The 21,174-nt window shown below is 38.8% G+C and overlaps 1 protein-coding gene across 4 annotated transcripts in view; it reads right to left on the bottom strand.

The window, feature by feature from the left end:
* Window positions 1–21,174, bottom strand: part of RUFY3 (RUN and FYVE domain containing 3) — a 103,384-nt gene that overhangs the window by 26,946 nt on the left and 55,264 nt on the right. For all 4 annotated transcript variants that reach the window (XM_030818961.1, XM_030818964.1, XM_030818962.1 and 1 more), the window contains 7 exons: window positions 19,204–19,377; window positions 18,222–18,339; window positions 17,328–17,429; window positions 13,944–14,067; window positions 9,007–9,068; window positions 6,996–7,061; window positions 3,779–3,848 (listed from right to left, as the gene is read on the bottom strand). In XM_030818961.1, the coding sequence (XP_030674821.1) occupies window positions 3,779–3,848; window positions 6,996–7,061; window positions 9,007–9,068; window positions 13,944–14,067; window positions 17,328–17,429; window positions 18,222–18,339; window positions 19,204–19,377 (716 nt within the window). The remainder of the gene's footprint in view (window positions 1–3,778; window positions 3,849–6,995; window positions 7,062–9,006; window positions 9,069–13,943; window positions 14,068–17,327; window positions 17,430–18,221; window positions 18,340–19,203; window positions 19,378–21,174) is intronic.

The raw sequence follows: 21,174 nt of genomic DNA, 5'->3' as shown, positions 1-21,174 counted from the left end.
GATGTACACATATTTAGTAAGAAAAAAATTATTTATTAAGAATGTCTATTTCTAAAATGTTTAATAAAGGGGTCCTGCCACACCATGGAATCCATGTGACAAGCACTCTATAAGATCTTTTATAGATGATTTCTTAAAAGATTAAAGACATGAACTCCAAAGTTCTCATGCTAAAAGATCCCATTAAGCATTGAGGAGATTTTTCATTTCAACACCTAAAAAGATCAGGTAATGTTATTAGCAGTAAACTGCTATGGGGAAACTTTTATATCTCTTTCTTAGAAGGAAAAAGTAAGGTGGAAACACTTTCCTTCTCTGCATCTACTAAACTCCTGGAGAATGTGAAGGTGCCTGCATGAGGGCGGGAGGAATAACCAAGCAGGCTCCTCTCAGCCAGGCTAGTCTCCTTCTCAATTATCATCTCCTCACTAGCAGTAGGTGCAGGCTCTGCTCAGTTCCTGTCCTAACATGGTAAGCACAGAGAAGCTCATGCTTTCTGGGGGCAGGCCTGGAAGCCTGATTCTTTCTCAGATCCTGTGGCCTAAAAATGTGCATGAAACCAATTCTAGGCAAGTAGGTCTCCTCTCTAGATCCAAGTATGGCCTCAGGCAGGTCATTTCAAAAATCTTGATTTAAGAGAAACTATTGGGAAACCTGATTATGGCTGCAAATCACAGGAGGCTTTACAATTCAGCTTTACCAATAATGAAGTAGACATTTATTTATCTATTTATTTATTTATTTGAGACAGGGTCTCCCTCTGTTGCCCAGGTTGGAGTGTGGTGGCACAATCTTGGCTACTGCAGCCTTGGTCTCCCAGGCTCAAGCAATCCTCCCTCCTCAGTATGCCGAATAGCTGGGACTACAGTGTGCATCACAACACCTGGCTAATTTTTTTGGTATAGAGATGGGGTCTCACTATGTTTCCCAAGCTAATCTTGAACTCTTGGCCTCAAATGATCCTCCTGCCTTGGCTTCCAAAGGGCTGGGATTACAGGTGTGAGTCACTGTGCCCAGCCTGAAGTGGATATTTATATGTTCATCTGCTTAATTCTTCTTAATTTGTCATTCAGATTCAAAACCCAGGAGGGGAAAAAAGGTCTGCTATCTTTTTTACTGGCCCCCCCTTTTTTTTTTTTTGAGATGGGGTTTCGCCATGTTGCCCAAACTGGTCTTGGAATCCTGGCCTCAAGCGATTCACCCACCTTGACGTCCCAAAGTGCTGGGATTACAGGTGTGAGCCACCGTGCCTGGCCTTACTGGCTTCCTTAAACCCAAAATGGAAATGAGAAAAGGCAGAACTAATGAGCCTCATCTGCTCTCTTACAGCATATTTTCTTTAAGAAAATAAGTGTTATTGGTGAAATAAACAAGTAAATGAATAAATGTTGTTAGTATTAATATGACTCTAAGGAAGACAAATCTTATGACTGAGGGAATAAAATTAACAACTATATTTATTGAGTGCTTATGATGTGTTAGGTACTGTTCTAAGCCCTAATCATGTATTAAATCATTTCATTCACACAGCAATCTCATAAAATGTTATTATTGCTATTTCCATGTTACAGATAAATAAATCAAGGAATAGAAGCTTAAGTAATTGGCCCAGGATTAGAAGACTAGCAAGTGGCTGAGTACGGTGGCTCATGCCTGTAATCCCAGCACTCTGAGAGGCCGAGGTGGGTGGATCACCTGAGGTCAGGAGCTCAAGACCAGCCTGGCCAACCTGGTGAAACCCCGTTTCTACAAAAATATGAAAATTAGCCAGCTGTGGTGGTACATGCCTGTGGTACCAGCTACTCGGGAAGCTGAGGCAGGAGAATTGCTTGAACCAGGAGGTGGAGGTTAAAGTGAGCCGAGATGGCGCCACTGCACTTCAACCTGGGTGACATAACAATACTCCGTCTCAAAACAAACAAACAAACAAACAAACAAAAACAAACCAAAACAAAATAAAAAACCAAAAAACTAGCAAGTGCCAGAGCCAGGACATGAACCCAAGTAGCCTAACTTTAGAGATCATGCTTAATTTCTATGCTGTACTGCTTCAACATAGTATTAGCAGAATAACAGTAAAAAATCTGTGCTGAACATTCCAAAATCCTATGTGATAAGATTCTAAGGACCATAAGCATACATCAAAGTTTTAAGATATATAAAATTTAAAAATTTTCATCCAAAAGTGAAGGCCACAGAGCTGAGTAATAAAAAAGGTATTTTAAAACTATAATAATGAAAATGTTCATTCTAAAGAAAAACTGATTAAAAGCATCTTCCTGACTAGTGCTTTAATTTGATTTTATCTCAAAAAAAAAATAAATAAATAAATAAAGAAGGTGGGCCAGGCGCAGTGGCTATGCCTATAATTCTAGCACTTTGGAAGGCTGAGGCAGGTGGGTCACTTGAGCTCAGCAGTTCAGGACCAGCCTGGGCAATATGGCAAGACCCCCCTCTCTACTAAAAATAGCCAGGTGTGGTGGTAAGTGCCTGTGATCCCAGCTACTTGGGATGCTGAGGGTGGGAGATCACTTGAGCCCAGGGGGCGGGGGTTGCAGTGAGCCATTGTGCCACTACACTCCAGCCTGGACAACAGAATGAGACCCTATCTCAGAAAAGAAAAAAAAAAAAAAGAAAGAAAAAGAAATAAAGAAGGTAAACTCTTTGCCATCTGGACAATGTTATTTAGTATTTTTCATAAAACCATCTAATGCTATTTAAAGAAAAAATATCTGTAGCTAAGGCTTTGGCAAGTTAAGGAAAAAAATCTTTTTATTAGAAGTAAAACATGATGTTATTTTTCTGTTCTTATTTTAGGGACTTTTCTAAGAGTTTTCATATTCTTATGTGATCTTCAGAGTTGTGAGGCCAAAAAGGAAGTGTACTGTAAACACTCCCATTTTCCAGTGACGGAACTGAGCCTCTTGGAAGTCAAGTGACTGACTTACTCAGGAGCACATGAGTTACATAAGCATGATTTGTAGGCAGGGATTACTGATCTTCTGACCAGTACTCTTCACCTTATCTATGTAACTGTCCCAGGGAGAAAACAAGGACATAGACGGTGGGGAGTTTGCCAATCTGGAACATAAATCAATGCCTGGCACATATAAATATTTGTCTAGCTCTTACACATAAACAGTGTGTGAAATGTTCACTGAATGAATAAATGATGAATATGCTATATGCTAAACATTTAATCTAGGCTAGCCCAGACAAAACATGCACACAAAAGAAACCAAGATACTCCATCAACCAGGCAACATGCCCCTACACAGTCTAATTGGGTAAATGAGATCCCTGTAATAAGCCAACTGGGCCATTCTAGTCAGAATAAGGAGTTATGGACCGGGCACGGTGGCTCATGCCTGTAATCCCAGCACTTTGGGAGGCTGAGGCGGGTGGATCACCTGAGGTCGGGAGTTCAACACCAGCCTGACTAGCATGGAGAAACCCCGTCTCTACTAAAAAAATACAAAATTAGCCAGGGTGGTGGTGTATGCCTGTAATCTCAGCTACTCAGGAGGCTGAGGCAAGAGAATCACTTGAACTTGGTAGATGGAGGTTGCGGTGAGCCAAGATCACGCCACTGTACTCCAGCCTGGGCAACAAGAGCGAAACTCCGTCTCAAAAAAAAAAGAATAAGGAGTTATGTACTACAGTCAATATTATTTGAAAAGTCAAGTTCTTTCTTTCCAAGTTTAAATAAATAAAAATTATTGGTTCTACCAATGCACATTAAATTCTATAAGTCAATCAAAGAATTTCCAAAACTTACCTCCTCTGTCAGTTTAGTGTTGGATTTTTCTAATGCATCTACTTTTGCCTGAAGGTTATTTACAGTAGCACTATAAAGAGAAGAAAAAAAATGTCACTTTTGAAAAACAGATAATACCCTGTACCTTCCTTTTTAAACCCTTCACACTTATTCTTCAATTCATTGTCTAATGTTCACAATTTTAAATTTTATTTTATTGTATTATTATTATTTTTAGACGGTGTCTCGTGTCGCCGAGACTGGAGTGCAGTGGTGCGATTCTCGGCTCACTGCAACCTCTATATCCTGGGTTCAAGTGATTCTCTTGCCTCAGTCTCCCAAGTAGCTGGAGACTATAGGCATGCACCACCAAATCCAGCTAATTATTGTATTTTTTGGTGGAGATGGGGTTGCACCATGTTGCCCAGGCAGGTCTCAAACTGTTGACCTCAAGTGACCCACCTGCCTCAGCCTCTGAGAGTGCTGGGATTACAGGCATGAGCCACCGTGCCAGGCCTTAATGCTCACAAATCTTGACCTCTAAGCTTACAAAAGGTGGTGTCAGCTTTAACTGCTATATCTTTGGCATCTGAGTTTTAATTCAATAAGTATTTATTCAATGAAATAAAAGAGTTCATTCCCTACAGAATAAACTTTAAGGTTTATCTATATATGATAATAAGTCTATATGAATTAAATGCTTACATGAACCAAACCCTCTTCTAAATTATGTTATTTGCGTTATTGCATTTATTCCTTTCAACAACCCTTTATGCTAGGTATTCTCATTTACAGATAAAGCAGCTAAGGCATAGAAAGAGTAAATAATAGTGCCATTGTTTATATTTCATTGTTAACTGTAACCATCTTTGTTTGGCTAACATCTCCATAGTTCATTAAAGTCATTATATTAGTTCTTGGTCCCCAGAGAAAATGTACTTACATTGTTTTGAATTTGCTGGGTGGAACCAAGACTACTTAAAATTTTACTGATAGTAGTATAATCATATTATAAGTTTTAGTTAAATTAAAAATGTCTATTTTTCATAAGAGAACTACAAACAAGATAATTAATGAATATATTAATTATTCTTCAAAATTGTTCAGTAGTCTTAACATAACAAGAACATCAAAGTACTTGAGAATACCAATAGCTTTTGGATAGCTCTTCTCAGGAGAGAGGAAACTGTTTTATGTTATGGAAAATCCTGAAAATACAGTAGTCCCCTCTTATCTATAGTTTTGTTTTCTGTGGTTTCAGTTACCTGCACTCAACTGTGGTTCAAAAATAGGTAAGAATAGTACAATAAGATACTATTCTCCCTCTGGGACTTCTTGGGCAATGCTGGGCATGTATTTTTTTCTCACATGTAAATGAGGATTTTGATAGACTCATGTATAAATGTATTTGTTTAAGTCCCAGATAAGATATCCAAATCTGATTTGGGCTCTCTATGACACAAACAATAGAGGGAAGTATGAGTATGTTTAAAAAACACACATAAATAAGGATTATCCAGTAAGGATTTTTACTTCTCCTAAGATAAAAAAATAAACTGTGAACATATATACAACACTGAACTGTCATAAGGACAGTGGCCCTTAGAAAATCTTTTGGAAATAATGATTTCTCAATGCACAAAATCTTGAAACTGGTATTTCCAATGCTTTCTTTCTCGTTCCTTCTCTTTCTTTAATTTTTGTTTTGTTTTGTTTTGAGACGGAGTCTCGCTCGGTTGCCCATGCTGGAGTGCAGTGGCATGATCTCGGCTTACTGCAAGCTCTGCCTCCCGGGTTCACAGCATTCTCCTGACTCAGCCTCCCGAGTAGCTGGGACTACAGGCGCCTGCTACCACGCCTGGCTAATTTTTTTTTGTATTTTTAGTAGAGACGGGGTTTCACCGTGTTAGCCAGGATGATCTCTATATCCTGACCTCGTGATCCGCCTGCCTCGGCCTCCCAAAGTACTGGGATTACAGGCATGAGCCACTGTGCCCGGCCTCTTTAATTTTTAATTAAACTTTAATGTTTTATTCACTGTGCTCAGACATAGAATAGCCATAGTCATTTAAGGACAATAAGAAATATAAATACAGAAAACCGAAGGGGGAAAAAACCCTGAGAAAACTAGGAAGAAGTTCAATGAAAAGGAAATAAAAGGATGTGTTGATTGTGAGGGAGACACTACATTCGTATTACTTTTATTATAGTCTGTTGTTAAAACTGTTTTATTTTATTATTGTTGCTAATCTCCTACCTTGCTTAATTTATAAATTAAACTTTATCATAGGTACATATGTATAGGAAAAAACATAGCATATATAGGGTTTGGTACTATCTGTGGTTTCAGATATCCTTTGGGGGACTTAGAATGTATCCCTTCCACATAAGGGGGAACTACTGTACTTTGTGAATACTTGGTGAATTAACTGTAATAACGGCAAAGAAATTCAATTTACATATTAAATTAATGCTATTAATTCAATGTATAAATGAGAAATGCAGGGAAACAAAGCATGCATCTTTTTTTTTTTTATACAGGGTCTCGCTCTGTAACCCAGGCTGGGGTGTAATGGCAAGATCAGGGTTCACTGCAGCCTCAGCTTCCCAGGCTCAAGTGAACCTCCTCCCGCCTCAGCCCCACAAGTAGCTGGGACTACAGGGGCACGCCCGGCTAGTTTTGAGTTTTTTAATAGAGACAAGGTCTTGCTATGTTACCCTAGCTCATCTTGAACTCCTGAGCTCAAGCAATCCTCCCGCCTTGGCCTCCCAAAGTGTTGGAACTACAGACTTTGGGCCAGCACACCTGGATGATATGATTAATTTAAAGGTACTAATGTAATGAGTGGTTTACCCAAGATCAGTTCTGAAATATGCAGCTATCTCTACTAAATTGAAAAAGCTACCAATTTCAACTGTATATGTCACATATTTTAAAATTCTTAAGTGAATGTATTTATGTATTTATCTATTTAATCACTAGAGTTATAATTACATACATAATATTATATACTATGTTATTATATACATATAACATTATATACTGCCTTTCACTAAAGGTCACCAAAACTGTTAAATGCCATTTATTTATCTAGTGCCTAACTCAGTGCCTGGCAAGCAGGAATTCTACATATATTTGTTGAACATTGTCTGAATTTATCCTCACTGTGCATCATCTTACTCTTCCCTTCTCCTTCAACAATTCCCCAGTAAAGTAATATATTTATTCATTATTTACTTCAAATGTCTGTTCAGTTCTTCTACATAGTTCTTCTGGTCCAGAATTGCAGTAATCTGACCGTCTCTGGGGGAAGGGGAAGAAAATAGAAATAAAATAAATAACATAAGAAATACCAAGATCCCAACCCCACCCCACCCTATCTTTTCATAAAACATGAGAAAAAAATCGTGGCACAGATACACTGAACCATAAGACAGATTTGATGTAAAACCCTCTTGACATATCAACAAGAAAGAGTCAGGAGTTTAAAAATGACAAAACCCCACACTAATAAAGCTCTTGTTATAGCTTACAAACCTCAGTATTAATAATTTAGGTCACAGGTATGATGTTGCAATCTATTAGACGCATTTAAAGGATAAAAATTTTCTTGTTAATAGGTTTTTCAGCTTCACTAGTAGTATTTATGGTAACAATTTTCCAATTGTCATAGGACTTGAATTAAGCTCACTCTGATGTGTGTATATATATATATATATTTTTTTTTTTGTTTGTTTGTTTGTTTTTGAGACGGAGTCCCGCTTTGTCACCCAGGCCGGAGTGTAATGGTATGATTTCGGCTCACTGCAACCTCCGCCTCCCGGGTTCAAGCAATTCTCCTGCCTCAGCCTCCCAAGCAGCTGGGATTACAGGCACCCGCCATAATGCCTGGCTAATTTTTTTTTTTTTTTGTATTATTGTAGAGATGGGGTTTCACCATGTTGGCCAGGCTGGTCTCAAACTCCTGACCTCAGGTGATCTGCCTGCCTCGGCCTCCCAAAGTGCTGGGATTATAAGCATGAGCCACCACGCCCAGCCCAAATGTTTATTATTACATGAAAAATCAAACTGCGGATAAAGAAGGTTTGCGTCTACAACCAACTAATCTATAGTAGATAAAAGATAAACAGCCAGATTTTTCAGCTGAAAGATAAAATTAAGGTCCCAAATCTATACAATTACTAAAAGAACAGTGAGATAATCTTAGCCCAATGTCAAAAATTAAAAATCAGACTAATTATGCTTTCAATGGCTAAATTTATAAAGAGAATAGATGTGCTTCTGATCTCTAATTACTAAGTACCATAATGAATATTTTTAAAGTGTTTAACATAATTTTAGATTTACAAGAAGAGTATAAAGGCAGCACAGAGCTCCCATGTACCTTCACTCAGTTTCCCCTAATGTCAATATTTTACATAACCTCACGGTGCATATTTCATATTGCCAATTTTAAGCAAACTGAGAATGTGACTCGTCTAGTCAAAATGACCATGTTTTTTTTTTTAATTAATTTTTTTTGCACACAAAACAATAAACATTTTCTAAAAATACATACAAACAAAAAGATGCGTATCAAACATATTAGGAAGGTTACACATGGGAAGTCGGGGAATAGAAATGGGGGGTGGGAGTTAAAATAAATGAGAGAGGGACTTTATATGGATCAGTGATAATAACTCAATCCTCTATTTGACAAAGAAGAGGGAGAAGGAAGAGGAAGAAAAAGAAAGTGGGATAAAGGATCAGAAAGGGAGGAAAATAGGAAAAATTAGAGTATGACTCCAGGGTAGACCTGTTTTGTTGTCACTGAGTTAGTTGGTTGGTTTGTCTGTTGTATTTTTCATGTTTTGCCAAGTTGGCCAGACTGGTCTCGAACTCCTAGCCCGAAGTGATCAACCCGCCTCGCCCCCCAGAGTGCCGGGACCACAGGCGTGAGCCAAATGACCATGTTTTTAAACCCTACTATAAGACATGGAGAATTGGAATCCTTCAGAAAATTTGTATTTTCTTTGCCCCTGAACCACATAGTAGGAAAATCATTAAACAAACAAACACACAAAATCCTTTTAGGGTTTAGTGGTAGGCGTAATAGTCAGATATTTCTGGCAAGACTTTATTAAAGCTATAGGATCAGAAATTCTTTCAGCACATCTGTTAAAACAGTATTGTTGTAAACTTTAAATACTACCAAAGGAAAAAAAATACTACATCAGGAGTAAAGAAATCTAATTTTCTTTGTACGTACCCTTCAGTACCTTTACTGCTGTTCCCGTCCTTGAGATACATTGAAAAATCTATAACTCCAACCTACAGAGAGAATTTTCAGGTTTTAATATAAAATTAGATATTCTTTACAAGGCATAACACAATGTCTCCTTCTAGGCACTCAAAACAGTAATACAGTCATGATACTTACTAGAAATTTATGATTAAAAATTTACTGTTTTACTTTCAGTTTAATCAAGAATTAACAAGGGTTGGAAGTAAAGAATCAAGATTATGTCAATAAGACTAGAAGACCAGATCACAACTAACACAGTCAACAGAATACTTAATATAAATAAGGTCTAAAGTTTCTTTCTCTTTTGCTTATTTCGGGTATTCTGCTACTGAATCCCTGTTCGTTTTTAGAAATAACTTTTTAAAAATTAGCACATTTCCCCTGTAGAAGTTTCAGAAAATACAGCTAAACAAAAGGGGAAGTAATATTAAACACTCATAATTCCAACCACTGAAGATGACCATTGCTAACATTTTGGTGTCTATTCCTCCAAACTTTCATTGATGTACATATCTTCATTCAAGATTGCCATTTTATTATTTAGCTTATTTCTTTTTAAAAATCCACACCAAAGGCTGGGCGCGGTGGCTCACGCCTGTAATCCCAGCACTTTGGGAGGCCGAAGCAGGTGGATCACCTGAGGTCAGGAGTTCGAGACCAGACTGACCAACATGGAGAAACCCTGTCTCTACTAAAAATACAAAAATTAGCTGGGAGCGGTGGCACATGCCTATAATCCCAGCTACTTGGGAGGCTGAGGCAGGAGAATCGCTTGAACGCAGGAGATGGAGGTTGTGGTGAGCCAGGATCTCGCCATTGCACTCTAGCCTGGGCAACAAGAGCAAAACTCCGTCTCAAAAAAAATAAAAATAAAAAAATAAAAAAAAATCCACACCAAAAAATCTTACTTCCCTTCCTATTTTACCAGAATAAAACATAACAGAAGTTTGTCATAGTATTTCATACAGAAAGGGTGAGAATTAAAGTGAAAACATTATTTATTGGGCAATTAATGTGTACTAGGCCCTGTTCTAACTGCATTACATCAAGAAATCTGAAACAACAAGAAACTAAGTAATTATAAAATATATTCAGCTAGAAAATGAGGAAGCCAGAATCCAAACCTAGGCTGTTAGCTTCAGAACCTTTACTCTTAACTACCATGCTTTAATGGCCTTTAGTACAGTTCGCTCTCATTCTCAGCAAGTCCTAGAACCCAAGGACGCAGAGGGCTGACTGTAAGGGGCTTGAGCATTGTAAGTGTTGGTATTCATGGAGGTGCTGGAAACAATCTCCTTTGGACACTGAAGGACAACTGTACAGTTGATTCTTGAACAACATGACTTTGAACTGTGTGAGTCCACTTATACACTATATATATACAATATAAAATATATATTTATATTATATTATTTTTGAGACAAAGTCTCACTCTGTCATCCAGGCAGAAAAAAAGGTTTTCCTCCATCTCTGCCACTCCTGAGACAGCAAGACAAACCCCCTCCTCTTCCTCCTCCTCCTCATCAACCTGGTTAGTGTGAAGACCTTTATGATGATCTGGTTCCTTTATGGTAATCCATTCATTTAAACGAATAGTAAATATATTTTCTCATCTTTATAATTTTCTTATAACATTTTCTTTTCTCTAGCTTACTTTATTGTAAGAATACAGCATATGAAATATACAATAGGCCAGGCGCCATGGCTCATGCCTGTAATCCCAGCACTTTGGGAGGCCGAGGCAGGAGGATCACTTGAGCTCAGGAGTTCAAGACCAGCTTGGGCAACATAGCGAAACTCTGTCTTTACAAAACAAAAAAAATTAGCTGGGTGTGGTGGCATGCTCCTATAGTCCCAGCTACTCTGAAGGCTGAAGTGGGAGGATCAATTAAGCCAGGGAGGCACAGGTTGCACTGAGCTGAGTTCACTCCACTGCACTCCGGCCTGGATGACAGAGTGAGACTTTGTCTCAAAAATAAAATAAAATAAAATAAAATAAAATAAAATAAAATAAATATAAATATATATAACATACAAAATATGTGTTAATTGACTAGTAAGTATGTGTTAATTGACTAGTAAGTAACTAGTTTATGTTACTAGTAAGGCCTCTGATTAATCGTATGCTATTAGTACTTACATTTTTAGGGAATGAAAAGTTTTATGTGAATTTTCTACTATGTGGGATGTTTCTACCATGTGGTGCCTTACTCTGTTGTTCAAGAGTCAACTGCATATATTTTAGTATACACCCACACGCACACACACACACACACCTCATTTTATTGCACTTTGCTTCACAGATATTGCATTTTTTACAAATTGAAGGTTTGTGGCAACCCTGCGTCAAGCAAGTATATTAGTGCCATTTTTCCAACTGCATGTGCTCGCTTCATGTCTTGGTTTCACATTTTGGTAACTCTCACAGTACTTCAAACTTTTTCATTATTATTACATCTGTTATGATAATCTGTAATCAGTGATCTTTGATGTTACTATCAAAATTATTTTGGGGCTCCGTGAACTACGCCCATATAAGATGGCAAGCAATCCATAAATGTGTGTGTTCTGACTGCTCTACTTACTGGCTGTTCCCCCACCTCTCTCCCTTCTCCTTGGCCTCCCTATTCCCTAAGACACAACAATACTGAAATTAGGCCAATTAGTAACCCTGCAATGGCCACTAAGTGTTCAAGTGAAAGGAAGAATTGCACATTTCTTATTTTAAATCAAAAGCCAGAAAAAATTAAGCTCAGTGAAGAAGGCATGTCGAAAGCCAAGACAGGCCAAAAGGTAGGCTTTTTGGGCCAAACAGCCAGGTTGTGAGAGCAAAGGAAAGTTCTTGAAGGGAATTAAGTGCTACTCCAATGAATACATGAATGACAAGAAAGCAAAACAGCCTTACTGCTGACAGGAATAAAGTCTGGGTGGTCTGTATAGAAGATCAAACCAGCCACAATATTCCCTTAAGCCAACACCTAATTCAGAGCAAGGCCCTAATGCTCTTGAATTCTATGGAGATTGAGAGGTAAAAAAGCTGCAGAGGAAAAGCCTGAAGTTAGCAGCGACTTGTTTACGACGTTTAAGGAAAGTGTCTCCATAACATAAAAGTACAAGTTGAAGCAGCAAGCATTGATGTAAATAATAGAAGCTGTAGCAAGTTATCCAGAAGATCTAATTAAGATAATTGATGAAGGTGGATACACTCAACAACAGATTTTCACTGTAGTCAAAACAGGCTTCTATTATAGACAATGCCATCTAGGACTTTCATAGCTATAGATGAGAAGTCAATGCCTGGCTTCAAAGCTGCAAAGGACAAACTGACTCTCTCGTTAGAGGCTAATGCAGCTGGTGACTCTAAGTTGAAGCCAGTGCTCATTTACCATTCTGAAAATCCTAGGGCCCTTAAGAATGATGCTAAATCTACTCTGCCTATGCTCTATAAATGGAATAGTGGGCTGGGCGTGGTGGTTCATGCCTTTAATCCCAGCACTTTGGGGAGCCATGGCAGGCAGATCACTTGAGGCCAGGAGTTTGAGATCAGCCTGGGCAATATGGCAAAACCCCGTCTCTACTATAAATAAAAAAATTAGCTAGGTGTGGTGGTGCATGCCTGTAGTCCCAGCTACTCAGGAGGATGAGGTATGAGGATTGCTTGGGCCCAGGAGGCGGAGGTTGCAGTGAGCTGAGATGGTGCCACTGCATTCCAGCCTGGGAGACACATTAAGACTCCGTCTCAAAAAAAAAACAAAAAACAAAAACAAAAACAAAAATAAAGGGTACAGCAAAGACAGCACATCTGTTTATAGCATGGTTTACTAGAGTATTACATAAACTTAGTTGATAAAGCAGCAGCAAGATTTGAGAGGACTGACTCCAATTTTGAAAGAAATTCTACTGTGGGTAAAATGCTATCAAACAGCATGGTATGCTACAGAGAAATCTTTTGTAAAGGAAGCCAATTAATGTGCTAAACTTCATTGTTGTCTTATTTTAAGAAATTGCCACAGCCACCTCAACTTTCAGCAACCACCAAGATCAGTCAGCAGCCCTTAACACTGAGGTACGACCCTCTACCAGTAAGATTTTACTCACTGAAGGCTCAGGTGATTGGTAGCATTTTTTTAGCAATAAAGTATTTTTAAGTTAAGGTATGTACGTTATTTTTTACACATATACTATCACATACTTAATAGACTACAGTATAGTGCAAACAAACTTTTTATTTAAAAAAAATTTTTTAGAGTTTTATCTTGAGACAGGGTCTCACTGTCACCCAGGCTGGAGTGCACAATCATGGCTAACTATAGCCTCAACTTCCCAAGCTCAAGTGATACTCCTGCCTCAGCCTCCCAAGTAGCCACCACAACCAGCTAATTTTTTATTTTTTCTAGAGACGGGGTCTCACTATGTTGCCCAGGCTGGTCTCAAACTCCTGGGTTCAAGCCATACTCCCGCCCCAAAGTGCAGGGATTACAGGTGTGAACCATCGCACCTGGCCTAGTATAAACAAACTTTTACATGTACTGGGAAACCAAAAAATGCGTATGACTTGCTTTATTATGATATTTGCTTTATTGTTGTGATCTGAAACCAAACTGCAATATCTCTGGGTATGCCCGTGTTTGTGTGTGTATGTATGTGTATGTAAATATGTATGTGTGTGTGTATATATATGTTTAACAGAAAGTACAGCCAAGACAAGAATCTGAAAAACATTCGTAACGTACAAATGAGCCAAACTGGAAGGAAAAACAACCTATTTTTTTATATTCCCATCAAAATGGAAGGAAATCCTTAGAATATGGCCTAATTTAGTTGGTATAGCCTAATCAAATCCACTTCTGAGATAGCAGAACTCAGAGTGACACGCATAGGAATGAGTCTCTTTCCCATACCTGAGAGTCCAAGTCTTCTCCTTTCATACAGAAATTGGCATCAATGACATTCAGACCCACCAACAGACCAGCAATTATGGCTCCTTCTTCTTCCATCATGAGGGCATTGGGTTCGTAGAATTCACTGTAAGAGAAATCCACAGAATTCCTTATTGTAACAAAAATCTCAAAAATCCAGAGACAAGGACAAAAGTGCTTGCTTCATGGTTGATTATAGTCATCTACAAAAATAGTAAAAAAAATCACAAAAAGAAAGGCTTTAGTAAATATTTTATTTTCAGGTAATAGGTGGATGTTGGCAAGTGGCACTGGAGAAAAAATTTTTTAAAAGAAAAAAGATAATAGGTGCATGAATAGATTCTTTAGATAATAGGCTGGCAGAAAGACATGTGATTGAACAGTATTGTGGTTGAAGCAGGTATTCAGACTTTTCTGACATATTTGTACTTGTGATGCACCATCAGATAATTTTGCAATCTTTTATGCATCTTAAAACATTTGTTTGGTAGCTCGGCGTGGTGGTTCACACCTGTAATCCCAGCACTTGGGGAGACCAAGGAGGGAGGACTGCTTGAGCCCAGGACTTTGAGACCAGAGTGAGCAACATAGTAAGACCCCATCTCTACTAAAAACAAACAAACAAAAATCTGAATGGATAAAAATTATTGGCTGGGCACGGTGGCTCATGCCTGTAATACCAGCTACTCAGGAGGCTGAGGCAGGACAATCACTTGAACCTGGGAGGCAGAGATTGCGGTGAGCTGAGACTGTGCCACTGCACTCTAGCCTGGGCAACAAGAGTGAAACTCTGTCTCAAAGAAAAAAAAGAAAAAAGAAAAAAAGGAGCTATCAAGCCACGGAGGAAACTTAAATGCATATTACTAAGTGAAAGGTGCCAGTCTGAAAAGGCCATCTACTGTATGATTCCCACTACATGACATTCTGGAAAAGGCAAAACCACAGAGACAGTAAACCCCTGGTAACCACAGTACAATCACAGTACGATCAGTGGTTATTAGGGGTTGGAGGACAGAGAGATGAATAGGTGGAGCACAGAGGATTTTTTAGGGCCGTGAAACTATTTTGTATGGTACTATAATGACATATGGATACATATCATTGTACATCTGTCAAAATCCATAAAACATACAATACCAAGAGTAAACCTTTATGTAAACTATGAACTCTGGGAGATAATGATGTGTCAATGGAGGTTCATCAATTGTAACAAATGTACCACTCCTGTGGGATGTTGATAATGAGGGAGGTTGTGCAGGGGGGAAGGGTATATATGAAAAATCTCTGTACCTTCTATTCAGTATTGCTATAAATTTAAAACCACTCTAAAAAATAGTCTTTTAGATTTAAAAAAAAAAAAAAAACGAAACAGGCCGGGCGCAGTGGCTCATGCCTGTAAACCCCACACTTCGGGAGGCTGAGGCAGGTGGATCACTTGAGGTCAGGAGTTGAAGACCAGCCTGGCCAACGTGGTGAAACCCTGTCTCTACTAAAAATACAAAAATTAGCCAGGCGTGGTGGTGCATGCCTATAGTCCCATCTACTCGGGAGGCTGAGGCAGGAGAATCGATTGAACCTGGGAGGTGGAGGCTGCAGTAAGCCGCGATCGCACCACTGCACTCCAACCTGGGTGACAGAGCGTGACTCTCTTAAAACAAAACAAAAAACAAAAACCCAGTGACCTGAAGTATTCATTTTCAGTCAATTTGACATCATGATTGAAACACTGCAATCAATTTGTTTTCAACAAGTTACCTGGGACTAGTAAAGGTCAACCTCAATCACTGTTAACAATCAATATAATTCACTGATATTAGTTCCTTATTTCTTTTCTGATTCACTATAAAAGATATTAATAGGCTGGGCGTGCTGGCTCACGCCTGTAATCCCAGCACTTTGGGAGGCCGAGGTGGGTGGATCACGAGGTCAAGAGATCGAGACCATCCTGGCCAACATGGTGAAACCCCGTCTCTACTAAAAATACAAAAATTAGCTGGGTGTGGTGGTGTGCGCCTGTAGTCCCTGCTACTCAGGAGGCTGTGGCAGGAGAATTGCTTGAACCCGGGAGGTGGAGGTGGCAGTGAGCAGAGATTGCGCCACTGCACTACAGCCTACAGCCTGGTGACAGAGCGAGACTCCATCTCAAACAAAAAAAAGGATATTAACAAATGACAAAATAGCACAAAAACAGCAAGTGAATGAGCTGCAAATTTACCGTTTCTCTCAAAAACTAATCACGTGCTATTTTTGTTCTTTGATAGCCTCTGAAGGAAACTGAGTAGAACTGGAATGAACAAGGTTCTTTGACAGTTTATTGTCCCAAAAGCCTCACCTTATGAACTCTTCAGAAGTGGAATATGGCTGAATTCCAACATTCACACATTTCCAAATCTCAGCTAACTAACTGTTAGTTCCATGAACTTTCACAAAAAAACACATCTATCTGTGTAATCACTATCATGATCAGGAAAGAGAACAGTACTGGAATCCTAGAAATCGGTTCTTTCTCTCTTCCAATCTCTACCCGCACCTCTCCAAGGTAACTATTATCCTGATTTCTATCACCATAGATTGATTTTACCTAGTTTTGGCCTTTATACAATGGAATCATATAATAAAGACAGATAAAATAATGTTGTTTTGCCTCTCCCAGTTGTAGCTATGATCTACCGGAAGATTTTGTGATTTTACAAATATATATATATATATATATATATATATATATATTTTTTTTTTTTTTTTTTTTTTTTTTTTGAGACAGAGTCTCACTCTGTCGCCCAGGCTGAAGAGCGGTGGCACGCTCTCGGTTCACTACAGCTTCTGCTTCCTGGGTCCAAGTGATTCTTGTGCCTCAGCCGCCCAAGTAGCTGGGATTACAGGTGTGCACCACCACGCCCGGCTAATTTTGATATTTTTTTTAGTAGAGACAGGGTTTTGCCATATTGACCAGGCTGGTCTCAGACTCCTGGCCTCAAGTGGTCTGCCCACCTTGGCCTCCCGAAGTGCTGGGATTACAGGCATGAACCGCTGCATCCATCCAATTTTGTGCTATATTTGAATTTAATGCTACATGTCAAGTTCTTGTCTTATTGAGCCTGGGCATGTGCTAAGGTGTCTTCTGTTTTCTAGAGGTGAGTCTTGGCCTGCCCTGGAAAGGACCAATATATACCACAGTGACAGACAGAACACACATAACATAAATCATCCATTTGGGAGTATATGTGTGTGAGGTGTGAGAGAAAGTATCAGTGAAGCTGTTATGAATCAAATGTTTCTGATCTACAAAAATGGTGAACTTATATGGTTTGACTTTATATGATGTAGAACATACCAAGGAAAGAAGAAAATTCAAGAAGGTGTTCATACCTGAGAAGTTCTTTCTTATTGATCAAAGCTTTCATATATTCTGAAAGTTTCTTTTGCATTAATGCCAAACGAAGCCAGGCTCTTCCTCTACCTACTGGTGTCCTACAAAAACAGAGAAATCAAACAACTAAAAACATAAGCACCAGAAGCAAAGGCTACAGTAGAATCAGTTCACTTATTCTTGCTAATGGTATTCCAGTGTAACAAGCACACTGAGGGGCTCCTCAGGACCTCTCCCAGTACATTCCCATGCAAGGAATTTTTGTGTGTGGGCTCATGCGACCCGGGACAAATGCTTTCAAAAAGAATTACTGAATGTAACCACAATTTGAAGACACAGCCTCTGGGAGACCCAACTAAAAATGTTCCATCAGATTAATAACAGCAAATCCTTATAAATTCAGTGTGGATGATATAAATGTCCAAAGCATGAATGTGGACACAGGCAATCTAGGCCTCTATCTGATTAAAATTAAACCAGTCTCATTTGGGAAGGTAGTCACTACTTTATAGTTCTAAGGCAGGCTCTTCAGGTTAATTTGACAGCTGTTTTAATCTTGACTCTCAAACCCACTGAATACCTTTTTTCCCTAAGTCAAGTACAGCATGCCACCCCCTTAGATACGATTCTCCCAAGTGCTTTAAAAAATAAGGAAATGTTTGGCATTTCAACAAAAAGACAACCTCTCTTAGATGAATAATTATCCCTCAAGAGCACATTTTTCTTAATATTCTGTATACCAATTCTCTCCTGTCAGCACCTATTCATGACATCATGCATTTTGGATTGTTATAAAATAAATTATTAGTACATAATTGTCTTTAGTCTTGCTCTTCAGGGGATAGTTAATAAGAATGCTGTTTCTGAGAAATGGAATTCAACCTTAGACTTACTTAAGTCCTGGAAGATCTTTAACACTTGCTGTTATCTCTGCAGCTTCTGGAACAAGCTTTTCTACCAGTTCTAGAGGCCCCCAGAAGGATTTATTTTGTCCAAGAAAAGTTTTTTTAGCTAAGGCAACAAAAATAAAGCAGTATTTTAATATTCTCTACAACATATACGCTCTCTCAATACACACACACATACACACACAACTTTTCAGGAAACCAATCCTAGGTTATAAGATGGTTTTAGATTCATTCATGCTTTTAGAATAGATAATATTTTGTGAAAATAAAAAATTCTCTACTTCCCAAGACTCAGCCCTTCTTCTTTCAAGAACAGTTTGTGGCCTGGCCCTACAATATAATAAAACATTTTAACAATTTAGTGCCTAAAATTGTGTGGTATTAATGAAGAAAACAGCTCAATAGAAAAGAATATGTAATCCAGAAATAGGTTATGGAATACTGGGAAGTTGGTAAGCACAGGCACAGAGATTTAAAAAAAAAACAACCAAACAAACAAAAAACAACAAGAAAATAATATTGAGAAGGCAGGAAGAAAGGAAGTAAGGGTGAACAAGACGAGATACTGCCCTCAAAAGCTTATAGTTAAGTGGAAAGAACACTGAACCAAGAGTCGGGACACCTGAGTTCTAGCACCTACTTTGCCACAACTCAATGTGTGACCTTGACCAAGTCATGTCTCATTCTGGGCAGGCCTATTTCCACCTGTCAAACAGAACTACTGTACTGTACTTGATTACTTATAATGGCCCTTCCAACTGTAACATTTAATGATCTGTATTTTTAAAGCCCTATAAGTCCATTGAGTCAACCATAACCCTGCTCCTATAAAAGACTGCGTTCCAATGGATTAATATTATTAATTCAAGCCTCTTATTCTTTGGCTCCACAAAGAATGCCTTCTTCTATAGTATGCATTGCTAGAAAACAGCTGCATGCATATTTGCATTTTGGGGCGATGGCCTACCTTTCAAGCCATGTTTCAGACAGTGCTCCATCACCACAAAGAATTGCTGGAGAGGTGCATAGTCAGAGTCAAGAGTCCTCCCCAGGTTCAGAGCTGATTCAATCAAGCCCTTGATACTCAGCTTGGCCATGTTCATGAGGTTCATGCGTTCATTAGCCATGAGATAATTAGGATCTGCAGCCAAAGGAGAAGAAGATGAAGCCTGGTTACTAGAAATAGCACATTTTAAAATACAGTATTAGTTGTATTCTTCTCCGCCATGTACTCACTGTGAAAAAAAATGCCAGTTTCCTTTAAGAACATCCTCAATGAAGCAGTAAAATGAACTATTTTATCAAATCTCAAGCCTTGAGTTGTCTTTTCTTTCTTTTTTTCTTTGAGACAGGGTCTTGCTCTGTCGCCCAAACTGGAATGCAGTGGCATGATCATAGCTCACTGTAGCCTCGACCTTCTGGGCTCAAGTAACCCTTCTGTCTCTGCCTCCCAAGTAGCTGGAACCATAGGCGCACACCACCACACCTGGTAATTTTTCTATTTTCTGTAGAGACAGGGTCTCACTTTGTTGCCCAGGCTGGTCTTGAGCTCTTGAGCTGAAGCAATATTCCCACCTCGACCTCCCAAAGTGTTGGGATAATATGTGTGAGCCACCATGCCTGGCTGAGTAGTCTTTTAATATTCTCACCACCGCCTCTATCACCCTAACCTGAGCATCTGTCATAACTCCCTACTGTACTGCCTTCACACTGCTCTCTCTGCTTCCATTCTTGCCTACCCCTCTTTTCTCTGCATAATTTGTGAAGTGCTCTAAAAATAAAGCCCCAATGTAGGAAAAAAAGGGTAAAGGGCTTAAACAAACTTTGCATTATGGTATTTTATTATTCTTTAAACTATGCACTAGCATTATTAGTATAATGCAGTACTAGAACTTAATCAACTCCCACATTTTTAAGTTTTACCATACAGTGTATGGCTCTCATCAACCAGACAGATAAACTATTTGGGGAAAGGGGCTAAGTGACACATTTTATTGTACTCATTATCTTCATTTATTGGTGCTTACACTGTGCCAGCACTGTGGGCTGCCTCTTACAATTACGATCTCCATCTCTCCTTACAACATGCTGTGAGACAGTCACCAATACAACAATTTTACAGGGAAGGAAAATGAGACTTAGAGAGTAAAGCTTCAGCTGCTCTGCCCTGACTCACTGTATGACCTCGGGCAAGTCACCATCCCATTTTAGGTCAATCAAATAGTTGCAGCTGGCCCATGGGCACAGCCAGTAATAAATGACAGAGCCAGAGGCCAGACTCCTCCTGACCATTCTTTTACATGATTATTTTACCTACTTATTCTCTCATCATATTTAGGTATTCTCCCTTCTTTCTGGTGCTAAAGCAGGCCCACAAAAGCTAGGTGGTCCAAGGTGTAACAGTTTATAAGTGGCAGAATCTGGACCTGGATCTGACGTGAAAGCTAATGCTCTCTTTACCTTATGCCATGTATATCCTCCCAAACACCAAATATACCAAATTTGTACTGAAAACTAAAGAAGGCCTAGAGCTCTATGATGTATTCCATTTCTTCTTAGGAAGACTAAAAATACTAATAAGGCTATGCTTCCATAATACAAATAAGCCACTTAACAAAAAAAAAGACTGTTTAATGCAAATTATCCCAAGCAATTTTCTTCATACAAGGTTTTTATTTATATCTGCTTTCAAAGTTAAATGAGCAGAGTCAAATGGTCAAATTCTAAATTAATCTTCTCATTAAGTTTAAGGACTTACGGATTTGCAATTCCAACTATATAAATCTTGGTTTGTTGTTACGTTGTCTGAGGTTACTTTTGGAGAAACACTTTATGTGAGAGTCAGAATTGGTATATATTACCATCAATTCTTTCTTGCATAACAACAAACGTTTTAGGGCCATAGTTTAAATGTGGCCATAGCTTAAATGTAGATCAA

This window comes from Nomascus leucogenys, chromosome 9 (assembly GCF_006542625.1).
Source record: "Nomascus leucogenys isolate Asia chromosome 9, Asia_NLE_v1, whole genome shotgun sequence".
Lineage (NCBI taxonomy): Eukaryota > Metazoa > Chordata > Mammalia > Primates > Hylobatidae > Nomascus > Nomascus leucogenys.
The sequence above is the reverse complement of the archived record's forward strand: the minus strand, read 5'-3'. Positions and strand labels throughout refer to the sequence as shown.